Source organism: Labrus bergylta, chromosome 7 (assembly GCF_963930695.1).
Source record: "Labrus bergylta chromosome 7, fLabBer1.1, whole genome shotgun sequence".
NCBI classification, from domain to species: Eukaryota; Metazoa; Chordata; class Actinopteri; order Labriformes; family Labridae; genus Labrus; species Labrus bergylta.
This window is the reverse complement of record NC_089201.1, coordinates 9,791,944-9,819,921: the sequence shown is the minus strand read 5'-3', so window position 1 is coordinate 9,819,921 and position 27,978 is coordinate 9,791,944. Positions and strand designations below refer to the sequence as shown.

The 27,978-nt window shown below is 39.6% G+C and overlaps 1 protein-coding gene across 1 annotated transcript; it reads right to left on the bottom strand.

Moving 5' to 3' along the window:
• On the bottom strand, window positions 1–27,918 carry trhr2 (thyrotropin releasing hormone receptor 2). The gene is made up of 6 exons (XM_020641838.2): window positions 27,792–27,918; window positions 22,738–23,389; window positions 20,641–20,773; window positions 20,175–20,326; window positions 16,598–16,721; window positions 1–953 (listed from the first exon to the last, which is right to left on the bottom strand). Exons 2-6 carry the CDS (start codon window positions 23,118–23,120, stop codon window positions 423–425), a joined length of 1,323 nt encoding a protein of 440 aa, XP_020497494.2. The 5' UTR covers window positions 23,121–23,389; window positions 27,792–27,918; the 3' UTR covers window positions 1–422.
• Between the last annotated feature and the right edge of the window lie 60 nt (window positions 27,919–27,978).

Genomic DNA, 27,978 nt, shown 5'->3' with positions numbered 1-27,978 from the left:
ATTACTAAATAAACTGGATGTATCATTTCTCTTCAAGCTGTTGTCAGCCTGCTTTCTAAAAAAAATCTTCTTGCGGTTTCTGAGCTGTTAAACGAATAAACTGGAGAAATCTTTTGCCAGCTAAGAAAACGTAAGCAGTTGTAGTAATAAAGGCTTTTAATACTGTAACTTAATGTTTTAAAGAATCCTTTCAAAACTCAGTAGCGCTTAGCCTCGTCTATGGATATTCTCACTTGGATAGTTGAAATTGCATCACATGCAGTGTTTTAGATAGCAAATTGTTCATCATGGGGGACCTTCACTTCATAAGTGAGCCACAGCTGTTTGTCATAGGATGCAAACAGCACTATTAAATTAGTTTTCTTGACCGATATCAGTAGTTATAACAAATTCATCATCATACTATGGTGATGTGAAACTATTTACATGTTTTCTTGCTTATCTGTGGTATCGTTTGATGGAGGCCAATCTGACTTCTCATTTCCATTCAAAGCTAAACCAAAAGTAGTTGAGCTAATATCGATGAAATGTTCTGCCTTCTTGTCACTTAAGCTTTCTGACTCCTGATGACCACTTCCATTCTGCTTTGATGTCATATTGGTACTTAGGATGGCTTTTCTTGTCTTTCCATTTGTACCATTGCTGCTGGGCTGGGATGTTCGTGGGTCTCGGACAGTGCTGAATCCAGTTTGGATCAGCGACAGCGTCCTCTGGTTTACGTCTGGCTGTTGACAACGGTAAAGCCCACGGAATGCAGAGCGGAACTTCTGAGACATGGCGTTGTATATCACAGGGTTTATAGCGCTGTTGGCGTAGATGCATGTCCGACAAAACAGGATGAACCAGGCGTCAAGGTAGGGCGTTGATACAAAAGAGTTAATCAAAACCAGAGTCCGGTAGGGCATCCAAAGAAGAGCAAATAGGATCACCACCACTGCCAGCATCTTTGTCACCTGTATGGATTAAGCAGAGAAAAGGTTAATTACAGTCAAACTGAATGGACTGTTCATTAATGAATTCTTGAGATTTTTTTAAACTACAGTTAAAGTGGAACAGCTCTGTTTGAAACTATACAGCAGGTGTGTCTTGCCCTTTTGCACATGTAGACTCCTGAAAAATATGCATATTTTGGGGGGTGGGCTGCATGGGTGAACACACGTTTCCAACTGTTTTACCCTGACTGTATCCAGAATTTTTTCAGCCAGCTCCCCGACTGAAAAATCCTCAAAAGAAAGTAAAGGGTGAGCAAATGTTTGAATGCAGCAGTTATTCAGGAAAATCCCCTGTAAACAAGTGGGGGGATGATGACATTCATATCAATTGGTGCAAAATCAGTGGGATCTTTGAACATGTAATAAAACTGTGTCATTCTCTTGACTTCAGTGTCTTCACATGCTTCAGTTCACAAGGTCAGAATGTTGTCATAACAACAAAAAAAGTGTGGAAGCTAAAGTACTTTTACATTTAAAAAAAACATCTTTAGCCCTCCATGTGATGACACACCTAATTCTTTACAGAGTTTCTGAGTTGTTGTTCCTACTTGAGCAGACTTTTATTTGCATATTTTAAATGGGAAACTCATTTTCCCAATGTGTCTGACACCACATGAACGCAGGGAAAGACAAAGTAGGGCGGGTCATACTTTGCCATCTATAAAAAAAATGTTGCTTGCATTCTACCTGCCTACCCTGTGTCAATACAACCCAATACAATACCCCTCTGTGATAAATTTTTAAAAAAGGAAAGTAAGACAGATTAAGCAAAAAGCCCAAACAAAAATTAGCTTTTATAAAAAACGACTTCTGCTGCTCAGCTAACGAGAGTGATGCTAGCAACATTGGTGCTAGCTAGCAGCTCACAGCTAAAGATAGCCTAAGTCTCTTTGACTGCAGTGGAGCAACAGCCATGACAATCACTATTTTTCTATCAGTAGGACTTAAATGATGTTGTACGTTATGGGAGAGGCAGGGATGGTTTATTGAAGTATTCAACTATTCAGTATAATTCCATTCCATTCAATCTGATCATTTGGATTAACCTGGTCACATTAATTTAATACAAATTGATAGGCTAATTGAATCCAAAGTAATTTTTTCACTTGATGAAACTGAGAAAAAATAATTATAGTTATTTTATTTCAAAATAACATAGTCTCTCTGTTTATTGTAGTAGTATGAAGACAAAACAATCTGAATTGGTAACAGATCTTAATATTACAGATCTGGGTGAATTGGTCCACAGAGGCCTGGATCTGTAAAAATGTACTACTACTCTTCTTCATATTGAGTCAAAATGACTTTGTTTTTGAGGTGGAAAACTGCAAATTGCGGCGGAGATTTCGGACAATGTTGTTTTTTCCTTGTGAGTGAACTTAAGGACCCAACTTAGCTTACATTATTCTCACGAGAGTTAAAAGGTCAAACTAAGAGTCTCAGGGAATAAAAGAAGATAAACACAGTGATAGGAAGCAAAGCCTTAGTGAACTGATTCATAACTCTAAAACCACAACAACAATTTGTAGTAAGCTTTTTCTGATCCCAGGCTCTGTACATGGTCCACGGTGGACCGATTCACTCGGAGAGACAAGGCTGTCAGCAAATGGTACTAAGGTGAGGAAACATGCTTTATCCAAGGCACACACTCAAGCTGTGAAGATGGCAAGAAAACAGAAAATAGCAGTCATTGAAAACGCAATGGGCAATGACTAAGTCCTACACAAAGGAAACAGAAGCTGTGTTTGGAAGTGCCTACCATTTGGCAAAAAAGAAAAGACCCTTGTCTGACAATGAGTCTTATTTAGCTTTGGGAATTGAATTGAAGTAATTTCTTAATTCACACAACAGTGTAACACAAATAACCAGACATGTTGCCACTGCAATGCAGAGCAAAATCGTCTGTAGCGGAAGAGCATCATCAAATAAGACAGCCACCTCGTCTTGAAGTCACAAAGTTGTTTTGACAGTTTCAGTTAAAGCATCAACTCAAGATGAATGCCCTTAATTTTAGATTTCAAGCTTGATGAACTAGAAAAGCATGGCATAGAAGAAGGTTTACTCTGTTGTTTAACTAATGCAGGATTTCAAGCAGAATAGCTTCATGGAAACATTTGTATCTGATTGAGCCAGTGTCATGTTAGAAAATAATAGGTTAAAATTGAGTTTCCCGGGGCTCTGGTGGCGCAGTGGTTAGAGTTCGTGCCCCATGTATGGAATGTATGGAGGCTGTAGTCCTTCAAGCGGGCGGTCCAGGTTCAAATCCGACCTGTGGCTCCTTTGCCGACTCTCTTTCTCCCTGATTTCCAACTCTATCCACTGTCCCATCTCTCTAATAAAGACACAAAATGCCCCAAAATAATCTTACAAAAAAAAATTTAGTTTCCCAAAGCTTTGTGTTTGGTACTATTTGAACCACAGACTTTAATAATTAGATGCAGTTGATATGTTAATCTCTGTCAATCCCTTTAAAGCTATTATGCAGAAGATACATCCTCTGTAAAGTATGTCACATTAAAATAGGGGTGAACTTATGGATGTAGCAACTTAAGCAGAAGTGGTTTAAGGTTATTGGGCTCACTGTTGGCTGTGAATTGGAAGAATCTCGAATGTATGCTGAGTGCTTTCGGACTGTTCATGCTGTTTGTTTATCACTGGGAGCTCTTGAGTAGCATTTTAAGAAAGCATTTTCTGATGAGAACACGAACAAATGAACAAAGTGTCCGATCACTCAAGCTTCAGGCTCTTTCTATAACTCTCCTCAGAGCAGAGCAGAGCAGAGCATCCGCTAAAACGCACAATCAGAGTGATACATTTATTTAAGAGATTGCAGGTAAGAAATAAGGTCAGACTTGGACACAAAGGAGAGTAGGAGTATCAGTTTATATTGGTCAATCCAGGTCAGTTGAAACAAAGTCCAATCTTGAGAAATGCTTGTCTTTCAGAGATGACACCATCAAGGACCTAAACATCCTTCATCAGAGGGAATTGCCATCAAACACCAGCATCCACCATGGTGAAGAAAAGGTTAAGTGACTGTTCAAACAATTGAACTTGTGCCCAGACCAAGAATTGAATGGGAATAGTGAGCCCAAGGACTTAGACCTCTTAACTGTATGAAAAGGATCCCTGTCAGCACAGCAACGTGTGAGAGGAACTTAAGCCATAGGAAAACTAAAAAAATAAACAAGGGGGCAATTTATGTCTTGTTAGTCTTAAACAAATCAAATTTAAGCTTTGCTCACACTTGCACAAAACTCATCCCGAAAGATTTTGGGATGAGCTGCATGTGTGCCAAATATTTAACTTTTTAAACAAATTAACCCATTGATACCTGAACATTGTGGGTATCTTTTTCCTGTTCTCTCTTATTCACACAGTTTTGGTCTATCATTGCAAGAAAACAGATACGTAAGCGCCCTCTCGCATGCACTACCCTCCCGAAAATAATTACTCTGAGGAGTTGCATGCGAGAACACAAGGTCAATTGTGAATTGGACAGACATTAACATGCAATCCCACAAGAATAGTTAATTAAATGTCCACCAACTTGATGTGTGAACACAGCAGGTAATTGGTTTTGGGTAATAGTGATATCAGCCTATTCTTCTCATTCACGCTCTACCCAGGCATCTCCCCTCACCTAAACCAAACAAGATGTTTCCAGTACTGGAAAACATGTCTTACACTGATCAGTCTTTCGCTGTGTGCTGCATGTGTGAAAGGGAACGTCCAGATAATAGCAGGACCATTACATGAGAAAGACTGCGCCACAGGCAATGCACTACAGGAATTAAATGGCCATTACTCAGAGAAGCTGCATGAGGGAACGGAGCCATTTATACAAATTAAATCACACAACTTCCGGACAATCAGGTCGTACAATGTCCTAATCGTTCCTACTCTACATTTACCACACAGCAAGAGGAGGTTGTTGTGTGTGTGAGGCAGAATCCCAACTGCTAGAGATTATTTTTTCGGTGAAGATGAGGGGTAGAGGGGACGGGGGGAACGGGAAAACTGTGTTGTTGACCATGTTGGGGTTGATACAGCTACAACATGAGAATGAAAAATTAATGTGCTGGTGTAATTTTGGACATTTGCATTCACGTGTGTGAAATGGGCTTGAGTGGGTGAAGGTATGAACTCAACAGATATCTGGACGAGTGGGCAAGTGGTTAAAGTCCACAATTCACAGAATGTCACTCTTGTTTGGCTTGCGTCAGTTGCCTGTTAAATTGGTTATCGCTCTTGCATTTATACTATACATACTCATCAATGTTTGTGTTAACTTGAAAAACATTAAATATTAGGGCAGAGTTCATCATCCTGCTGCAGGCTCTACCCAGGTGTCACAATTTTCTTAAACAAACAGCACAGACTGTAAGTGGCCAAAGGAGCCTATTTGGGTTGTTTGTTGTTGCTCCACCCTGGAACATGAACATGAACATTACACGTTTTAGTGCACACGTCACACTCGGCTTGTCACTCACAGCGAGCAGGCAGGGGTGCCTTTTTTCTAGTTTCACGGTGCTCAAAATGAAATAAATAAATCGCATCAGTCCACGCTTCCTCATATGTTGTCTTGGTCGAGGACTGCTACACAGACTTCTTCCAGTAGATAACACATTCTGCATTATCCAGCTGAGTATGTGTGAAAGGAGATATTCAGAACAAATCCGGACCTGTTTGATCTGTGATAGTCCAAATTACATTGGTCATAACTGCCCAAACTCAACTCTGATCTATGCTGACTAATGCTAAGAGCACATTGTACAAGCTTCAGCATTGAAAAAAATGCAGTGTTGTTTGGTTCTTCATATGGTGTGATACAGTGAGCCATTAAAATTGGTTTGAAATGACATTGGTATTCATCCACAACAATCAACAAACTGTGCAGAAATGCTTAAGTAGCTGAACGTTTGTGCCAAAGCTCCAAGGCCCAGCCTAATATGGTTATAATTTCTGTGATTAGCTGTGATTGCTTCATGATTATTGGAGTCATCAGCAACATGCTGGATATTGCATAAACAGTCACTAAAGAGACAGTGTTTTGAGAGTCGGGGGATGGGGGTGTCTCTCAGTACATTATGATGGGGTAAATAAGGCCTCTTCGCTAGATTTGGCATTTTATGTCTTTGAATTTAAGAGACAACAAAGAGGCATAGCAAGTGACGGGAGACCAATAGGAGATTAAAGTTATTGTGGAAAAAAGATTAAAAAGAAGACAGAGTATTAAAATGAAACAGGGTTCATAATATTTGATTACAATTTGTGTACACTTGTTTACCTTTTTATGTTCTTGGAAAGCCATTGAGCTAGTTTACAGATGGGAATCTTTTTCTCATGAGCCTGAAAATAAGTATTAAGTGTAAGTTGTGTTTCACTAGGTTTGCATTGTAAAAGAGCTTTCAAATGTTGTGTTATTCTTCATTGGCTGTAAAAGAGCCTATAGTGCTTTCAAATTTTGACAAAACTCCTGGGCCCATAATCACAGACACTCTGAGAATCATCTCAGAGAGTGCCTAACTTAGCTTAAAAATTCCTAGAAAGGACTTTTAGCTTAGGAGTGATTTAGGATCATTCTCAGAGCAAGGAAGAGACACAAACTTTTATCTTAGTGAGGAGTTGTGGTTGACCCCGTGGCTAGGTATGAGACATTTTTTCAGAAGCTGTGATTGGTTAATCCTAAAAGAATTGAAATAATGTCAAATATAGAATCTAGTCAGACATTGTGTAATTATGAATTATCATCTGTGTGATCATTTGTAAGACATACATTAAAATAATTTATCCTGCACAAAGCTTGAAATCACATTCCCACTTGTGCAGCAGCTTCTTCGCCTGCTGATCGTTACCTCATGTAAAGGACCTTAATTAGTGATCGGATGCACCTGTGGAGGTAACCACATGTAGAGAAACTCATCATGCATGTCTCACTTTGTACTGAATAAAGTCAGAGATGGAATGAAATGTCTGCACAAATAATTTTTGTCTGTTAGGCCCACTTTGAGTCAAAAAGATTATTCCTCATGTCCTGTTTGGAGAACATTTCTCCATTTTCTCCTCAGCTAGAGAAACTCATCATCCTGTTAAAAGTTCTCCCCACTACTACTAACAGTGTGTCACCTTAGGAGCTCTCTTAAGGGCTAAGACAATTTGTGAATAAGTTTTATCTGTACAAGGATGTAGTCTGAACTTTGAGTGAAAATTCTTAGAATTTTGTCCCTAGGAGCAACTTATACTTAGTACAAGTACTTGTATATGGTCCCTGGAAACTTCCTGAAGTTTTTGGTGTGAGCAGCATGTGTGGACACAAAAAAATTATTCAAATTTCTATTTTAAAAGTTTATTTCTACAGAAACAAAAGCTGTTTTTCTTTAATTGCAAGGAAGAAACTCATCCAAGCAACAAATCGTTCAGTGATTGACTACAACGATTTTCTTTATATGCATGCTACCTCATGCTCAGTAGAAATGTTGGACTCAGTGTACCATGCTGCATTGTGATTTGCCTTTGGTTTGGGTTTTTGTGCTCATCATTGTGTCTTTTATGAGATCGTAGGTTTTTTTTCTTCCTCATGCATCTGAAGGATGGAGCATTGTTTGTTTTTTCTTTATAAGGCCATACTATATGAACTGCCTTCTTATTTATCTTCTCTGCTGATACCTAAAGCTCTCAGCAGCTCTAGCCTTCAATCTGACAGACTTATGCGTGTATGTTATTCTACGAACTCTCTTTTAGAGCGTGTGCTCCATCATCTTGGTACTAGTTGCAGAATCACCTTAAATTACAGCATCTAGTTGGTTTCGACTCTGTTGCTTCGTCTGCCGCTTCTTTTTGAATCATTTCTTGGCTCCTGTGATGTGCATGTAGGAAAAAGGGTTAATGAAGCAATATGTTAGATATCCACTGAATCTAATCATATAATGACCATACTATCAGACATTATGGAAACATGCTATGTTGAAGTGTTAGCTTCTCTAAGATACAGCATATTACCTTGCAAACCTGAATATTTTTGTAAGATTCTTAATTATCAAACAAAGTAAGTAATCTTTATTCTTTTAATTTATGTAAGATTAATTGTAATCAGCACTTTTCATGTAACTTTTTCTGATTTTATTTTCCTTGAGAGCCATACAAAGTTTATGGTTTTTACTAACTAGGCCTCTAGTGTGACCATTTTCAATTATACACCAGATGATACTGAGTCACATAGGATTTTTTCAATCCAAAAACATGTATTATATACATCTCGTATTCAATCAGAATTAGTCAAAAATCCCACAAAACTGTGTAATATTGTTCCCCTAACATTGTGTAGCCCTTGTGTACCGTAAACATGACTAGTGATAAACCTAAACTCTTGTGGAGAATAAGATGCATAAATAAAAGTCACCCGTTTGGGTCATAAGAAATGCAGTCGGTAGCACGGTTGCTTAACACTGAGTTAATTTCTGGTTTCATTCATTTTTCTTTTTAAATAACAAGGAACAAGATCATTGTAGTTAAGAACTGAATATCATCAGCTGACCTCAACTTTTTTTTGCTGCGTCAGCAAAGGTTGTTTTGTCTGTGTGCTCACACTTCATTGAACATAAGCCAGTCAAAATTATTTTTTGCAGTTCCCCTGCAGCTACCTCCATACCATACATTCACATCTTTCCTAAATATGGTTTGACAGTAAATGAAACAACAACAAAACTCTCAAACTGAGTATTTTTCCAAGGATTTGTGTCATCTCCTGACTGGGCATTAATGGTCTCCAGTGGCAGAGCTACAAGGCACTTCTGCAGAAGCTCAAAAGTCACTCAAGTGGGCAAATGACCCCGAAGCAGAGAGACAAGGTCAGACTCAGTTTGCTCAGCTCGTGGCAAGTGCTGATCTCTGGACAATTGCAAAAACAGTTCAGAGCTCTGTAAAATATTTTTAGTTGGACAAAGAACAACTTGGTGTGTACTACAGGAGGGAGCATTTTATTATTGGTAAACCTCTCTTCTTATTGATTGTGACGTCAAAACTTTTGTGCAACTTTAAAGGTCACTGCCTCAAAAGACATGTAAGTCTGCCATACACTTCAACATCACACTTCAAAAATCCGCCAACCACAAATATAAATGGTCAGCACCGGCATTCCACCTCCAGAGGCAAAGTGGTGCTGGTGTGAGCGTTTCTTTGTGTGTGAAACACAGTCAGCATGCCTTGACCCTCCTCCTCACTTCATCCCACCCCTGGCTTGTGACCATGGAAACAGCTCAGACATTTCTAAACCCCTGTGAGACAGAGAAGGGGAGAGCCAGTCAGCCTGTAAGACTCAAGTGATTAGTCTTATCAGTAGCAAGTAATGCTACACACCTTCTTCCTCCCGGCCTGACCCTTCCATCCATGCCTCAATCTGTGGCTATTTTAAAGTTTATAACCGACCTTTACCCTGCTTTCACATTTCAGCTAACATGTGGTTGCTTTTTGCCTGCTGGCATCAGTTTTGTGGCAGGTTGGTATCCAATGCACATGCATCCTCTCAGCAAATTTGAATGAAGAAAAGGCTTATATTCCATGCCTTAAGTGTAAAAGCCCCTTGAAACCTGACTGACAATGCACATGTGATCGTAATGTGTCATTGAGCATATAAAAATATGTTGAATATGAGTGAAAATTAACATTCATAACTATTAGAAAACCTTGTTCAAAAACCACTTATTTTGCAGCTTAGGTCATTTCTTAGGACTGTGTGGGCGGGGCAGTTCTCAAAATTTGCCCCCATTCATCGTATAATGCAACCCATTGCAACCATCTGACTTGCTGCTCAAAGCATCCTGGGATACCTAGCCACGCTAACAGACCTTGCAGCGCCACATGTTAATATAATTTCTCTCTTGTTATGTCAAAATCATCCACATTGGAAAATAAACTTTGACGATGCTGGTTTGTTTGAATAGCAACTTAAATTCAAGACAACAAGCGAGGCGGGACTCTAGCCCACAACTGTTGGCATTCAGTGGGCAGGAACAGAGATTGTCATGCAGGGAAGCAGTATCGCTCCAGGTGTTAGACAAGGCAAAGCAAAGTCGGAGCTTTCCAGACAAAATTGGTTAACCAGTGTTGGGGTAATGAGTGCAGTATGCAGGATTTCTTTGGCATGACTATGGCACAGCTCGCCAAAATGTAGTCCTCTGTCTCTACAAAACCACCGCAAGACAAGCTGTCATCCTCACCGGTGGATTTGCAGCCTGGAATGGAATGGCCCACTGAAGCATGAAGGCTGAGCGGTAGGAGCAGAGTATTTTTGTTGCACTTGATTGGGCAGGACATGCATGTATGTTTTTATTATTGTTTTGAAATGTATTGCGTAATAAATCTCAGCGCTAACATTGCACACTTAAAACCTAAAGTCAGAAAATATACAAAAACTTAAATGACAAAATCTTCGTGGATTTGGGTTTTCCAGGGGCTTTTAGTGGGAGCCACCTCAACAGGTAGATAAAAAGAAAAGTGTTTAATTGAACAGGATTAGGTGGGGAGGAGAGCACTCTAATTATCTCAGTGCTGAGATAATTAAATAATAAGTATCGGGTGTCTGGTGACTTTTGAGTATGCATATAGACTGAAATTATTAGGTAGGAGACTTAATACAAAGATATCAGATTCTGTGCTTGAAAGAGCATCTTAGTGACTGATTCCAGCCACGGGCACATTGGGTCAAAGAATGTTACCCTTCAATGCCATTGACTTGCCTGTGGCAACTTCCACTTCTCTCCTTCCAAATGCACTTGAGGAGATCACAGAAATGAAAAACCTCTGATATTAAAACCATACAGCAATCTCACAGCACAATGTACTATATTAATCTCCAATCATAAAAGTGCCATTCTTTGGCATACACAACTTTATCAATCTCCCATCTGACTGAGCCGGCCTATCAAAAGATGAATGAAAGAGCATGAAGTGCCTGTTATAGAACTGAGGGTAAAATCATTTGCGGTACTGAGCACACTTCAATGTAAATCCCAAATCACATTATGCAAATCTGCTGCTCCTAGATGGAGCCTCTTGAACACATGAGATTGAGATCTCCTTCCTACTCTTGATAAGAGTTCAGTCCCTGCAGGGTCTGTGTCTCATGCAAAGTGACACGGGAACAACATATGCTAAAGGTTGTAGAGGAAGGTAAAGCATCCAAACCCCAAACATGATAGGGTCTATGTTTGAAGGGTTGTTTTGTTTCTTTTTGATTTTCGCTTTTTGCATGTTTCAGGGTCTAAATGACTAATAGGTAAATCAAAAAAGTTAAAATTGTGCTAAACTCAGCCTGCAGCCACAAAATGGGCTGTAGTGGCTGCTCAAAAATCTTGTGGTGTAAACTTTCCCAATCAAAATATGTCAGATTGGAATTCTAAGTGTCACATTACTCGGAAAAAACCCCAACAGAGAATGAGTTTCCGGTTCAAATGTGAATTCTTATGTTTGTGTGTTGCTGTGGAAGTTGCTAGGCTCTGTCGAAAATGGAAAGCATTTCATTAATTTATATTTCAATGTTCATCAAGCTCACATAGAGTTTGACAAATGGATGGATGGGCCAATATACTATACATGCCAGTATGGCTCAATCACAGATTTGTTGAGCCAGCTGAGCAAATGGTGGTCTCCCTGTGAATTGGAATTAATTGTGCTTAAGCACGGTACAGGACAACAAAAAACAAACAAAACAGGGCTTTAATTGCAGGACATATGCTACATTGCATCACTACCACAATATGTCTCAACACAAACGTTTACAGAAAGGTAAGTAGTGGGCTGTAAAACCTTTGTCCAGGAACTCTATCTAATCGGGCAAGGTAATCAAAAAAAGGCTGCCAGATGCTGGAAAATATTTTAAAATTGCCCATCATGCCATAGCAGATTTTCTCCATGTGCAGTCCACAAGTGAGGTCAGTTAGCCAGGTCTTGGACTAAGGCACAGTGTCTGGCAGACTTTGTTATCACTCTCTTAGCAATTACCATTCCATACATCTCTGCAAAGAGAGACTGATTATGTAAGAATGGAGAGTACCCAAATAACGCTATCTGAGGGTCCGGTTTAAACACACAGCGATATATTCTAGAAAACCAGTTAAATATCTCACATCAAAAATGATACAGCCTTGGACATATCCATATTTATGATTTGTGAAGTGTGCAGTCACAGTTGTTAGTGGTGCAGCGGTTATTCGTGCTCAATCACCACTTGTGTACGCCAATAAAGGACATCAGAGTGGATTATGGGAACGAAGTATGGGACATTGTAATGAGGCTTGAGGTCTTGTTGAAGCCTGGTCATATGCGCCAGATGCTTAAAAATATATTAGCTTCAGTAATGTCTTTGACCCTCTCTGCTTTCCCATTTAGTGGCTTTTAAAACAGTGTGGCTACAATTGTTTGGAGGCTTGTCCTTCTTTTGCCTATCTCTGTGATTGGCACCTTTGGGTGATGCCATATGATATGAATTCAATTATTCCATGTGTTCGACTGCACTGTGAACCCCACGTTTCCCCACACAACTGATTTAAAGAAGCAGGCGGTTCTTCTAGATTAGCGGAGTCATATTACTCTCCTTCCTCATGTGTTTTGTTTTGTCTGCCTCATCTTCTTCACTTGTTGTTTAAAGGAGCTTAGCGTACGAGCATTAGTGCCGCCTGGATTTGGGGTGTGAATACGGCCATGTGTGATTACCTTTTCTATGCACTCAGGCATATTTCTTGTATGATTGCATGCACTTAACCATGAAGTCTGTACAAATGAAAATACGATTACAGGCCTAATTTGAACTGTTTGCAACAAGTAACATTTCCAGTAGCGTGTGTGTTGTTACAATACGGCAGATTCCATAGTTCACTACAAAATGTCATGTCAACCAACTGGAGGCAGCAAAACCTAAAAAAAACATAGAGCAGCAGCTGTTTCACACTTGCACAAGAGGAGAAACTCTTGAACTTTTTACAGGCAACTAAACATTTGTCAAAGTAGAGAATTTATCACCAAATCTTTGGACAGCAGTGGATGATCTTGGATATTCTTGGTATTGAAGTATTCATAAAAAAATGGATTTGACTGTATACTTAAAAGGTACCTGTATGTCATCCAACAAAGTTCAGTTTTTTACATTTAATTTTCCAATGTGTCTCACCAATTTTTCATCTTCTCAATCATATGATTACTTGGTAGCAGTTTCCTTCTTCCCTGCTGATGTTGTTGTTGTTGTATTGTCATGATTTATGGTGTATTACACCAAACATTGGCACCATCAATCCTTTCATCCACACACTCGTCCGGTGAAAGAACAACACGAAAAACCCACGAACCAGCTCATAAAACATTACTTTAGAGTGGCTTACCAGTGGCTGAAAAATCAATCAAAGAAAACATTGAAATATGTAAAAGCAAAAAAGATTCTCAGAGGTTATATATTGTGGACACCATTTTTCTATAAAAGGTCACACTTTGTGGTTTGGATGTTGAAGCTAATTGGCTGAGTGACATCATGTCAGTGAACTCTCACAGCTCAGAGAGGAAATTAAAAAGAGATAGTTGGAAATCAAAAGAATTCATGACAAGCAATGTGTCGCTGTGTCACGTCAAAGCCCAGGTACCAGCAGAACTCAGTTTTAAAACGAGCGACTGACCTTTTTAATTGGAATCTGTCCTGTCAGTACTGTTATTCTTCAAGGGCAAGAAGCTCTGCTAACAGATACATCCAGCTTTCTGTTCCTAATATCAGACAGCACGGAAATATATAAATCTGGTAAAGTAATGCTGCAATTTTATCATTGTTGAATTGAATGTTAAAGGTGGTCAGTTCTGCTAATTGCTTAAAACCATAGGGATTTCACTTTTAACTTATACAATGTTGCCTCATAAAACTTTTCTTTTCTCAAACGCTTGATAAGAATGGATTTATTTATTGTATTGGACATGTGTCTGATATACCTTCATAATTTAATTCAGGAAGAGGACTATCACTTTCTATCAGCCACAGACTAACATTTCCATGTCTTAAGTAGTACTTATTAAAGAGGCCTTAAAAAGAATATTGGCTGTTGTACATTATGACGAGGACCATCTATTCCTTAAAACATCTTTGCATTGTCGGACAAAGCCCCACAGGGTGTAGCACAGCATAGCATAGCAACAACTAATCCTGAACAGCTTCCCTCAGGTGGTTCCAAACAGACAGCACAGCAGAGGTGGGGGCCAAGGGGCACAAATCTGAGGATTTAAGACTTTCTCAACTAACATTAAAACACTCAATCACACTTCGACTTTGTATACATGCCTTTAGATCAAATATTTATTTTTTTCTAGAGTTTGAATTGTTAATCGCTTTTGTAATTTATTTATTCAACTTAATCATTTCAACGCTGTCTAATTCATAATACCCACACAATGGAGTAAATGCACACATAACTGCGCTACAGAGCAAACCTGTTGTTGTTTTTTGCTGGTGCTGGTTAAGCTTATTTCAATGAGTCTTTACGCAGTAATTTGGAGAAAAACTGGCCCCTTACTATGCAAATTGGCCTCATTCCAAAAAGCTTCTAATTCACAAACATCAGCACTAACAGTCACACGCAGTTAGAGTGGAAAAATGACCATGTGTTGAAACCGGGTGGTAACTGCGCCACAGTGTTTATAAGAGATGTCATGTGCAGATTTTCCTGTGATCAGGAAGACAATACAGCCTCTATGTGACTTGAAAATGAATTATCTGTTAAAAAAAAAAAAAAAAAATCTGTAAATATGACTTTGAGATGACTATTAATAATGCATTCAGAGGTTATATAACCCCGGCTGTTACTGTAGCAACATGATACTAAACCACATGTGTGGAGAGGTCTGGTGTCGTTAGGTATGATGAGGCTGCAGTGTTTTTTCTTTAAGTTGCCATTGCTTGTTCCATTCAGGGAAAAAGCAATGTTTTAAACGATGAAACTCCTTTTTAATTTTTCCAGTCTGGCCACACAATAAACTTGAAAAAAAGTTTCACCCCCGCCTTTTAGCTCATTATCTAGCAGATACATGTGGCCACTAAAGATCTCCATCAGCATGAGGGAGTGGCACCCCGTACAGGATGGAGGTGACTAAGTCTTCTCTCCACATTCAGATGCAAAACAGGAGCAAGCTGCAAACTGTTGCCGTGTTTGCACTTGAATATCATTAGCACTACATGCTAAGTGAATTACACCTTGAGACGGAGCAGATAGCGGGAGCAAATGATGCACAATTTTCAGAGCTATTAGCTACTGCAAACGATTCTAAGTGAATAAAGCCCCCAGTGTTCAACAGCATCCCTACTTACAAGATTACAATTATACACTGCATGCTTTATTTTTGCAATGTATTGTGATACAGGCAACAAATGTTTGATTTTTTAGAATTATGATCTGTTGATCATTTCTTTCGTCTGGCTATCCAGCACTTACCATTTGTCTCACGATCAGTTAGCACAGGGTGACAGCAGTACTCCCCGGAGACTACCAAATGTTTAATATCCTGCGTCCTGCTTCCTGTTTGGTACTTGAGAATAACCCCTATTTTGTTGATAATGTCATGAATGAATGGATTCAATGAATCATTGAACTCTTTTTCTGCAAGAGCACAAACTGAAAACTCACAAAAGTATAAAGCATGTTAGAACACAAATGTTCACTTGGACTTCACCCAGAGTTTCTCCTGTCAACCTCCTAGTATTTTTTCCACATCAACTAAATGTAGCATTGATATAAAGGCAAATATTCACGTCTCGTCTTATCACATGAGACCCCCCCCCCCCTCCTCTGACAGGGAAAGTCCCCCGCTGTGAGGTGCATATGTGAACAGCCAGGTCAGGAGAATATCCGGAGCAGTCCTCCTGAATATCTTGATTTTTTGAGGAGTGTATTTGTGAAAACAACTTTAATGAAATTGCTTTAATAGTTTTTTCTTGAATAAGACTGGGATGTGCACTGCAGCCTGTAGAAATCCACACAGAAATAGAAAAGGACGAAGGAAAAATAATCAATGCTTAGTTGACTGTACAGTATGATGTTGAAAAGGATTTTTTTTTCTTTGCTTTTTTTCCCTGAAAGAAGTAAAAATGTCCTTAACCAAAGAACAAAAAATGATGCCCTTCTGGGTTAAAACAGAACTTCATCATTACCATCTTTCATGGGTACAAGGATTCAAAGGTAGATGCTTTTAAGACCAAAAGGCCTGAGAGAATGTATTCTCCATCCGAGAACACAGAGACAAAGCAGCACTCCAGAGCAATCTTATAGAGAGGGAGTTTTGTGCTGAGAAGCATCTTTGATTACTCAGCTTAAAGAAAAGAAGCTATTACCACCAAAATCATCTTCAGGGCCTCGCAACAGCCTGGACAGAGATAACAAGAGAGCGAGGCAAGAGAGAGGAAGAGGGAATCATGGCCTCTATATATTCCCAGCAGATCACAAACACAGCTAAGGATGTGTCAGGGGTTAAATGTGACCAAATGTATCACACAGCAATTACTTTATAGATAAAAAGCAGAGTGAACAGCTAGGATATGGGGCAGAGAAAGGGTGAAGGGGAGGGGGGAATGTGGGACCGACCTGTTTCCTGGAGGAGAGCGCACTCTTTGGCCGGCCTGGGCGACCTCCCTTTCCTGCTTCAGAGGCTTCCCGGCAGCTCCGCCGCAGTGTGGTGGCTCTGGTGTCAGGCTGGTTGGGCAGAGGGCTGCACGGACATGGTTAACAGGTTAGAGTGATCATTCCTAAGGGGAACAACAGGCACTGGCTGCTGGGTACTTTTGGTTTGTCGATTCACCCTTCATTCAAGTGCTCCTGTGCAAAAGTCTAATGTGGAAACAGCAGCCATACTACAGAGAGGTGTGTTGTTTTCTTTTTCTCAGTTCTGAGCTTGGTCTCTCTTCACGGTTGAGCAATTCACACTTAAAATCATAGACTGTATAAAGTTGTTCCCCAAAAGTGAAGCTAAACTATTTGGAGCTCCCATTATTGACTGGCTGCAATATACTGTAGATCATGTGGTCTGGCTCCACCATGTTAACAGATGGGACAAGAGAGAAAAGATTCAAACTATAAAATCTAAATAAATGTCTAATATTTTTTTAAAACATGGTTTCTGTCATTATAGTTTGTTTTTACAATTATTGAGTATTCTTGTTTTTCTGAGAACTTAAGAAGTTAAGTAAGAATTTGTTATTTGATGTTGAAAAAAGGGATAAGAGGTCTTGGTTGAAATCTGTTGACAAAAGCAGATACTGCGGTGGTGTTTGCACCATATTAGCAGAGTGGAAGTTGAACAGGGAGAGGAAACCTGAAAAACACAAGGAGTTGAACTTTCCATGAGCGTGACTGTCTACTTCAAACCGGCACAAGAATTTGTTCTGCCGTGCACTGTGTTGGTTTTATCAGTAAGTTAAAGGTCACATATTATACTCATTTTCATAAGTCTAAATAAGTCTCAGAGGTCCCCAAAATATTTCTTTGAAGTTTCTTGCCAGAAATCCACTCTGATCCTGTATTTGATCATGCCTATAACCCCCTCTATTTCAGCCCTGTTCAGAACAGACTGTTTCTGTGTCTAAAGCTTTAAATTTAAGTGAGCCGTGTTCGACTACAACCCTTTGGAAGGCCTTGGATGGCTTCGGCTTTCTTGCACCGTGCCGTATTGTTTACAGTAAAAGGGCAGACTCAGAGGACAGAACAAACACCTAGCTGTGGGAGTGTCACCCACCTGGGGGAGGGATTACTGCCCTTTGTGATGTCATGAAGAGAAGATCTCCTAACAGCCTGTTTGAGCTCACATTTTCTGAAAAGTGGAGCAGGCAAAAGACGAAGAGGATGGACTTTTCTCATAATTGGGGGGTTTGTTGACAAGCTAGGGACACATATTGGTTTCAGAAACAATATTAAAATGTATTTTGCATGACATGTGACCTTTAAGTGTGTTGTTCAGAAGGGAGAGGGAGTCAAATCCCGGCTAGAGTCTCCGCAACTCTGACTCCAAATGATGTCACAAGCACAATATGTCAGTGATATTTTTGGCTTTACCCCTTGTGCCATGAGAGGAGGCAGAGACGCATCGTCCATCTTCATATACAGTCAATGCTTACAACCAAATGCCTACTGTAATACAAATTACTCATGAGCTAAAAGTCTATGCAATTCATGCAGTAATAAAAGATATTCAAAAGCTAGTTCTGACCGAGTAATCTGGCTTGACAGGGTCACTAATACAGAGTCAAAAATTGCTGGGACTTTTTTGAGTTTCACTCCTCCTCAGCTAGTATGATACTGCTTAAGTTTATTCAAATCAACCCAACTTTACCTTCACCAGCCTGCAAAAATATATATCATCTCAAGCTGTGTACAAAGATTTTCCCTGATATTCAATGTTGTTTAGAGTTTTAAAAAAACATTCATGCAAATGTTCCCAGTTGGGAACTTTTAGATTATTCAGGCACCACATGAATGCAGGGACACTTCAAGTGTTAAGAGGTGGTTGGATTAACATTTGCTTCAGGGTTCTTTCCAGTTAAGAAAAGAAACCCTGCACTAATGAAATGCTGAAAAAAAAGTGGAACATTAACTGTTACAAGAGCTTGATATTAATATTCAATGTCAGTTTGTAATATATTTTAACTACAACTTTGTCAGGATTTCTCTTGTTTAATCCAAACAATTCAGTGACAGCGTTGAGGACCTGTGGAACAACCTGTGGCGGCACCACAACTTGAACAGAAAATCAATTAAACAGCACAAAATCCATTCCTCTGTTTTCTGCCTGAGGCTTTTTGAATAAAAGATGAAGAATTGGAGCCCATGATGTGATGTCAGGCATTCATAAATATGCTTTCCAAAATTCAAAACTAATTCCCAATCAAAACATGGTTATTAAAGGAAATGTCAAAAGCAACCAGAACCATATATTTATTTTATTTCTGTTATTAATATGCTGGAGTAGACATTCATAAGCACAACAGCTGCCTGCCACTTTTGACCCAAAACAAAAAGCTGCAAGATCTCAAAGAGCTAGGTTGGGGGGGAGACATATACCGGCACTGTCGCTTATGGGTGAGACAAAACCAATAAATATAACTCAGATAAAAGGAAGTATGACTACTGAAAACAACTGAGCATCTACATTAACTATAAGTTAGAAGTGGACATTTTAACTGTGACATCAGTTTGGTTTGTTAACAGGCATTTTCAAGCCTTGAGTTCAGTGTTGTGACTGTCACCATAGTTTTTTTTTTTTCAAACCAGAAGGGACCTTAATTGGATGAGTGGATGGCGCTGCCTGACTAGTGAGGGATTGAAAAATGATCGCTCTTTTCAGGCTGCTTTTTTGAAAAAGTGCTGTAACTATAAGCTCAGCCGTCATCATGTCTTTGTACATTCATATTGATTCCATGACTTTGTATTATTGGTGTCCCTGTCTGTGAATTCACATTGCGTTTCGAAGTTGTGGAAGCACGCCACAGCCGGAACCCCACATAGACACAGTCAGACACGCACACACATTCTGTGTTGCTGCACTCCCCTGCTGGTTCCTCCGAAACTGTCTCGCCTCTATAGAGCCTTTGTTACCTCTGAAGACGGTACAAAGATGGGATCACTTTGTCCCCCCATAATGCCTCTGCGACATACAGATGTAGGCGAAACGTCACAGGGGTGTGACTATCACTGCTCGAAACAGTAGTCAGAATGGGGCTAAAATGTTTTCAAGGGTAAACAGTTTCTCTTCTTCCTCCAAAGGCTAGTTCAAGGGACTAGAGTTAGCTGAGTTCTGAGACTCCCGGCAGCCTGGGCCACGTCCAAAATAATGTGTAACTTCAAATCTATAAACAGATGAGATGAGTTAATTCCCCATTTGTAGAGTTGTCATGAATAAGAAAGACATCTACTGTCAATGTTGACATTTTAACACGAGGCTCGATGAGAAAAAAACACTTTTAGAGTAAGTCTCAAATGGTTATTTATTTTGAGTATTTCTGTTTGATTTAATGTCATGTTGGGTATCCTTTATGGCACTGCATCCCTTTTTCTCCATCTAATGGACAGAGGGTGCTTTATCATGTGTTTTTTTTCTCTACAAAAGGCCTATCCAAAAAGCCACTTCTTGCCTCCCAGTCTTGAAAGTATGACATTTCAAAGACCTTACTTGAGGTAGAGGATCCGTGCGATGAGGCCGTACAGCACAATTGCAAGAAGCAGCGGGATGACGTAGAAAATGGCAAAGTCGATGAGGTAGATCGGCAGGTAGAGCTCGCGTTTCACTTTGTAGCCACACTGCACATGTCCATCCTGGCTGACCTGAATGACACAGTTAGCACAGAGAGACTGCGGTAACACATGCTCGCAGGCTAACACAGAACAATCTTTCACATCTGAACTACTACTACTACTACCCAAAAAGCTACAGAATTCTCAAACCCTTCTTTATTGCCCACAATTTATTTATTTATTTCTCTATTTATGACACGTAATTTGATGACATTATGCAATCCCTTCAGTTTTGAGTCATAGCCACGTAATAAAAAAAACAAACCTTTATTCTTTTCTATCTATTTGCAGCCCTCAGCAAGACAACAGCCGAAAAAAGGAAATCCAGAAGATAGTTGTCTAACCTGAATGTCCACAAGGAAAAACCACAGCATGCAGTAGATGCAGGTGAAGATCCAAACCCCAGCAATGATCCGCTTGGCCCTGGAAACCGTACACACTGTCTGAGCCTTCATTGGATGGCAGATAGCTATGTACCTGCATGCAAAAAGGAAATGAAGGTTCAACAACATTGTTTGACCATACAAAGTAATAATGTAACTGAAAAGAAACATGAGTTTGACATTTTGCTGACATGACTGAGGGCCTCCTCTTGCCTCCTCTTGCTAAGCTGAAGCAGGGCATCACATTTATTGTAGTTGTGTTAAAACTGTTTTGGAGGACATTAATGTATTCATCCCAGCAGTAAGTAGGATAATTGAAAATATTTTGAGTCAGTTCGTCATATTATTACTCCTGGTTGTACAAGGGATTTATTTTTAATCCCTGTTTGGTTTAAATAACCTGTCTTTTGCTTTGTTCATAAGAGGGGACAATTATTCAATACATTACAGTAATATTAATAAAGCAAATTGCATGCACAGATATCAATGCTGCTGCACATTCGACGATTCATGAAACGGGGAACAAACAGCGGTGTGCCCCCATTGCAATTTTTACAACCACCAGAAGGCATTATCGGTTGAACATGAGTTGTGTTTGCTTAAATTGCTGATTTGGTTCAGGAAGGGCAGTCTCCTGAGGTCACCAATGGGGCTGTAAATGTAAGATACTGTAGATGTCTAAATCCTAACTTTTAAACAAATACTTCTGGTTGTCTCATTTCAATATAGCTTCAACTAATTGGCTATGGTCCCTGCAAAAATGAATCAAATCGGATGAGTGGACATCACTGACCCCAGACATTATTAATCCAAGGTTAACAGTGTATTTTATGTAACGTCATGCTGATTTGCTCCCGAACCCTGGACAAAAATACAGAACAAGACCTGATATGCAATACACTGAATGTCTTCATATGACCTTTTTTTTTTTTTACACATAATGAAGCTCATTATTACTCTTTCCTGCTCACCAGCATGTTCTTTTCCACTCTTTCATTAATACTGTGAACATAAAGATTCATTGCTATAAATACAAAAACTGTCATAATGTTACATCTGGTGCTCTTTCTACCATCTTAGATATGTTGCCAACATTACACTCTTACTCTGCAACTTGCTTTTTACGTCAGAGGTGAATATGTGAAAGGAGCTTATGAGGATATTTTGTGAGAGTTAATATTCAATTGGAACCTATACCTAACCTCCCATCCTTGCATTTGAAACAGATTAGGCTCTAAACAAACTATCTTTCCATTCTCACATCCCAAGCCCAATCTCAAACTTCCTGTCTCCTGCCGTGTCTAACTTTTTCCAGACTACGTTCCTTTCTCTTGCTTCTTTCTCCTGATCCATCTGCCTTCTTCTACCTCTCTACTGGACGCCCTCAGACTTTACCCCCTTTCTCCAGCTAGACACCTGTCCCATGTCCTACTCAACGTAGCAGTTAGCTGAAACCTTACCCATCAGCTTCACCCAACATAAACAAGACCATTTACTTTGCTTAAAGCCAGTTCCTCCTCTCTGTTAAGCTTAATACAGTTGGTTTTTGGTTCTTATGATTTTGATAATTTGATAACCTGCCTGTTTCTTCACTTTTATGTTATTCAGACCAATGTGCCTGCCTACCTTCTCCTCTGTTTCCTGTTAGCGTTTACCTGCATGCCAACATGCCAAATCACACCTGTTAGCTTTTGTTTGGATGGTCTGCTTTTGGGTCCTTTGCTCCTGCCTATTTTCTCACCTTTAAAAATATAATTACATTTTTGCATCCCTCAGAATATATTGTTTTATAGATCTGATCTTTGTTTCATATAAATCTTGTTTTCTTAAGGTTAGTTTACAGCAGTCATATGACGATTATATTATTTTTAGCATCTGTGACATCTCCCTGTAACCCCTCTGTGTTTGTCTTGGATATGTGATGGATGGATCTGTGAGCTTGTATACTATTATATCATCCCAGAACAATTTGTTCAGTATAAAGTAAAGGCATTCCAATAAATGCCAATAACCGCTTAGTATAGGAACAGTAAAAGATCATTGTTTGTTTATCCTCACCTCTCCACAGTGAAGGCAGTGATGGAGCAGGAGGACACATTGATGCCAAGGTACTGAAGATAGGTGATCCCCAGGCAGCCGGCGTGGCCAAACACCCAAGTCCCCATCAGACTGTCCGCCACGTTAGGCAGTCCCGCCGCCACCAGCACAGTCAGGTCTGCTATAGCAAGGCTAACCAGATAACAGTTGGTGGGAGTCCTCATGTGGCGCGTTGTAAGCACCACAAGGACCACCATGATGTTTCCCACAATGCCGACACCACACACAAGCAAGACCAGGAACACTGACACCGTCTTGTATTCCAACGAGTCAGAGACGGAGATGCCGGGACTCAGAGAGATGTTTGTTGGGGTGTCCATTCTGGAGCTTGAGTTTTCAGTCATGTCTGTTAATAAATGGCCTAATTATTCCCCTACAGTCCGTTAATCAAAGATTATGTTCTTCATTTTGAGCATTAACTCCCACTCAAAGTCAGGTTTGTCTGAGTCAGTCACTACAGAGGAAGAAACGGTTGTTAATTTTGCTCACTATGAGTTATTTCCTTTAATGATTCAAATTCACTGACTTCTTTTTATCTCATGTAGAAAAGTAATAAAGAAAAGCATGTTGAATATAATCACCCCAGGACATCCAGCCACCACCTTTGAGTCACCTATAGAAAAAGAAAATGAGTTCAATTAATTGGATGAACTGGGGTTTAATGAACAAAACAACCTTTGGGTAGGCTTTGGACTTTCATATACCAGAGTCAAAGAGGTTAACACATGCAGTTTATTTCTGTTAATCCCACAGGTTTCTGCAAGATGGTGGTTTAAAATTGCACACAATTGACGCTACTGGTAAAAAATTGGGCTGCAATTGGAGAAATTATGCAAAGCAGTGATCAGCACTAAGTGAATTTACCCAGAAGTACTTTTGAAAATGAGACATCATTAACATATTTGACCTTTTCTTGTGATGGGGGTTCAAAAGTGAAGCTTATTGTGAATGCAAATGTTTCATGATGGCCTTAACTGTATCAAGAGGCCTGGATACTAGTAAGAGAAGTGTTCTAGTTTCTGTTTGTAGTCTTAGAATATAGAGCAATCAAAAACCAGCCAGCTTTACAATCCCATGTCATCAGTGACATCCCATCTCCCATTAGTAGTGATCGATGTATTTATTCCTGAAACAAATATCTGCATGCAAGTGCAGCTAATGATTCGTTCTTGATCAAAAAATGTCAACAATAAGATGTTATTTTGGCAAACTAAAGAGTCGTTAATGCTGGGTTTATTTCAGATTCATATAGACTAGCCGAAGTATTAGGCCAGATTGAAGCCCCTGTGTGACTCAGACTAACAGACACTGAGACAGAAACAGAAGACTCCAGAGGATATAATGAACCCATGGGAGGCGGGGGGAGGACAGTGAACCACGCTGCCGGCGCTCCAGTCGGATTTTATGTTACAGCTGATATGGAAGCTTTAACATGCATTAACATAACGCTGCTATTTTTAGATGTATCACTCAAAGCTTCCCCTCAAACTCTCAAAGTAGACGACACACAGAATGACTGTGAGCCAGACCCAAGCTCTGTGGTCCATAATAAAGTAACCCACCAAAAAAGGTTATTTTCTAGGGAACTCATTAAGCCAAATAACGTTCTCCTGTTCGCCTGCATGCCTCAGATTGAGAGCCAGAGCCGAAACAGTGCCTGGGGAAGCCTTATAAGATGTGATGTGTATAGACATTGATGATCAAAAATTCTAAATGAGCCATTTTGGTGCATCTGAGCATGCATTATATATCAAATAACTACTAATACTGCACTCAGGGCACCCAAAGACTCTTGATGAGTGCATTAAGATCATTTTAGTATAATATTTTGACAAAACACAAGCATTGAATTATGGTTTATTTCCTCTCATAATGCACTAATGATGCCTCCTAGAGTATTTCTGTTAAAGTTACAGCCAAATTCCTCAAATGATGAACAGAGAAGGGATTTTCTGACTATAGCCATTTGCTGAACCTAACTGCTTGCAAATATTCTGAGACTTTAAGAGGGCAATATTCAACATTTTTAGATTCTAAAGAATCCTGAAGGTTTTTTGTCTCAGGTTTCCCGTTCTGCTGGAACCTAATTAACCAGCGAGCAGGCTTGTGAAGCTCTGCAAGGCGTCTGTTGCTCTTTTCTCTCATCATTCCTCCTGAGGGCTGCCTCTAACAAATTGAGGTGGATGTGAAATGAAAAGTGACTTAATTCCATTTTATGCTACCAGTCAGGCTGCATCCATTTTCCTTTCCATTTCACAACCATCCATCTATCCAGCAGAGCTGATATTCTGCACACTTCTGACAATCAATCAAGCTTCACTGAGTGAGCGAAGAACACTGTTTGGTTTAAGAGCTTCCTGTTCAACTGCTGTTAACATTACTAGATTCAGTCGACCCGTTCCAATCAAGGAGACCCCAGGTGACTTATGTATATTATGAACAATTTTTCAGAATCTTTGCAATGTTTTTTGCTTTATCCCTCCACGTGGTACAGTGTAGAAGCAACAGCATGAACTGTACACTTTGCAAAACAAGTCTCAAAAGGAGGTCATTGAAAGACATTGTTTGCAAGGTTTTTGCTGGGAGATGAATTATCAGAAGCACTGACTAAAGCATCCATCCATTATCTTCACCGCTTTTTTCCTTTCGGGTCGCAGGGGGGCTGGAGCCGACCACAGCTGTCATTGGACGAGAGGCGGGGTGCACCCTGGACTGTCAATGACAGTGCTGACATATAGAGACAGACAACTAGCCACACTCATAGTCACACATATGGGCAATTTAGAGTCACCAATTGACCTAACCGGCATGTCTTTGGCTTGTGGGAGGAAGCCAGAGCAACCGGAGAGAACCAACGCATGCATAGAGAGAACATGCAAACTCCGCACAGAGAGGGAGAGGGAATCGAACCGGGAACCTGCTTGCTGTGAGGCAACAGTGTTAGCCCTCCCACCACCGTGCAGCCTGACTAAAGCATGCTTATGTTTAAAATCAGTATCTGTCTGACACTCGGGGCTTTGGGGGATGCTAGCTGAGCATTGTGAGCAGCCTCTGATTTTTGTTTAATGACTGAATTAAATTCTTCCATTCAAATGAACAGTCAACAACAACAGTGTTATTACCAAGAAAACATACACTTAGCAGGAAATATCAAGTTGAGATATTGTCCCTTGACTGTAGCTTCATATTTAACACACATTGGAGGGGTGTATATACAAATATATACAAACATTAAGGTTATGTGTCACAGGAGACATCTTATATGTTTACATAGTGATGTCACAGCAAAACTGGTGCAACTTAGAAAAGCTGTTCTTTTGTTGCATCATCAAAATTCACTGTATCAGCTTTCAGAGTGCTGATTAGTGAATATATCATCATATTATCCCCCTTTTCCACCTTTTCAAACAGTCCCCTGTGCTCTAAATGTAACATCTCTGTGTGCTTTGGTCAAAATATAACTTGAATCAAGCACCAGGGGAGGTTTGTGACCCTGTATAAACCAGCTCTCTCAGAACGCTCCATTTTAGTGTGAGTGTCTCTTTAAATGCAATGAGCACCCCCCATCTGTATCATATCAGCCTCTATTCTCCATTATCTGACAGGTTTTATTTCCTACAGACAGAGTTTGGTTTGGTTTAGAGACTGGGGATGGAACTTAATAAGAAAGACTGACTTCTTTGCTTAAATACAGTAGATACTTTTCTGTGTATAACATTGACTGACCACTTGTCATATACTGTATACTAGCAGATTACCAAACATCTCTCTCAGCATAAAGATAATCTTGTCAGGCATGGCTTATTTTGGGAAAGCCTACCGTATTTCTTCTACTTCAAAATTTAAACTGTGGCTGAGTTAATGACATACATGTCTCATCTCTTGTCTCAGCTACCCAAGTTCAAGCTTATGCTCTTTATGTTGAAGTCCTCAGCAGCATTTAGTGAATCACTTCACATCTTAAATGAGCCCTGCAGCTTCTTATAGTTACACTATTTCCTGCCTTAGTAAAATGGTTCTTCCTCTCCAGACACAGAAATCAAGCATGGGAATTGATCTTTCAGAGGTAAAACTGAGGTCATCAGACACACAGGGAAAGTGTTGGAAGTGAAAGAGACAGGCACTAAGCCTATAACTGCTTCACTGCACAGTGGCCAGTAGTAATCAGCAGTACAGCATCAGTGACTTATAGGTGACGGCTGAAAACAAGGTAGCTGTCAATATGCGACTTATCTCCATGTTGCTCTATTTTCCTATTCATTTATTTAAAGCATATAAAAATAACAAGATCAAATATATTGGCTAACTTTCTGCAAAGATTTGATTTATAAACACGTTCTCCTAAAATAAAGGTGTAGGATGAAGAATAGGCTATCTAGTACCCCATTATTCCTTTTGAGATTTAATCAAAGTGAAGGATGAAGCATTTTTAATATCACTAAAGAAGACAGAAGACCACAAAAGCAACAAAAACTTAACGTCAAAAATAATGAGGAAAAAGGGAATATATCAAGATGCCAAACATGGTGTGCACATAATGCAATTGGAATAGAGGTGTCTAACATACTGCTATACTAAGAAATCAATAATGATAAAAATTTATGTTATTTATATATAACCTAGAATTATTATCATAAATTGCATATAAATCAAATTTCATACAAGAAACTTTGTTCAAATTGCTTTAATAGCCCACATAAAGGGGATCGTGATTTTAAATGTAATAAAACATTGGAATAAATTGTAAAGCAAAGTATAATAAACAAAACCTCTGATACAAATAAAATAACACTTACATCTTACACTTTCAAACAGAGAACCACCAAATCAGATATTACATTGTCCTTCTCTCATTTATTCATCGATTTGTTGAGTCTAACACGTTAAATGGATTGATGTTACAACTGTGATGATCAGCATGATTCGGTCAATCACAGCAATACAGAGACGCGCTCACTAAACACAGGGTAAACTTCTCATCATTCTTTTTTCTATAGAAAAAAACAATAATTTACCTTTTACTTTCCAGTTTCTTCCAGTATCTCCTTAAAGTAGTTTTTCTCTGAACAAATAAAAATGTCTTTAGTTTTCCTCCGTGTACGTTCCGAGTCAGCAGCTGGTCTGCAGTCTACTGTCTTCAAGCTGCTCAGCACTGCGCTGTGTCACTACTACATACTGAGCTCCGTAACACACACACACACA

Coding starts and splice junctions, on each gene's coding strand:
- trhr2 (XM_020641838.2), bottom strand. CDS start 23,120: ATGACTGAAAACTCAAGCTCCAGAATGGACACCCCAACAAACATCTCT. Junction 20,774..22,737: donor ACTGCCTTCACTGTGGAGAG/GTGAGGATAAAC, acceptor TTTTGCATGCAG/GTACATAGCTATCTGCCATC. Junction 954..16,597: donor CGCTCTCCTCCAGGAAACAG/GTCGGTCCCACA, acceptor TAATCCATACAG/GTGACAAAGATGCTGGCAGT.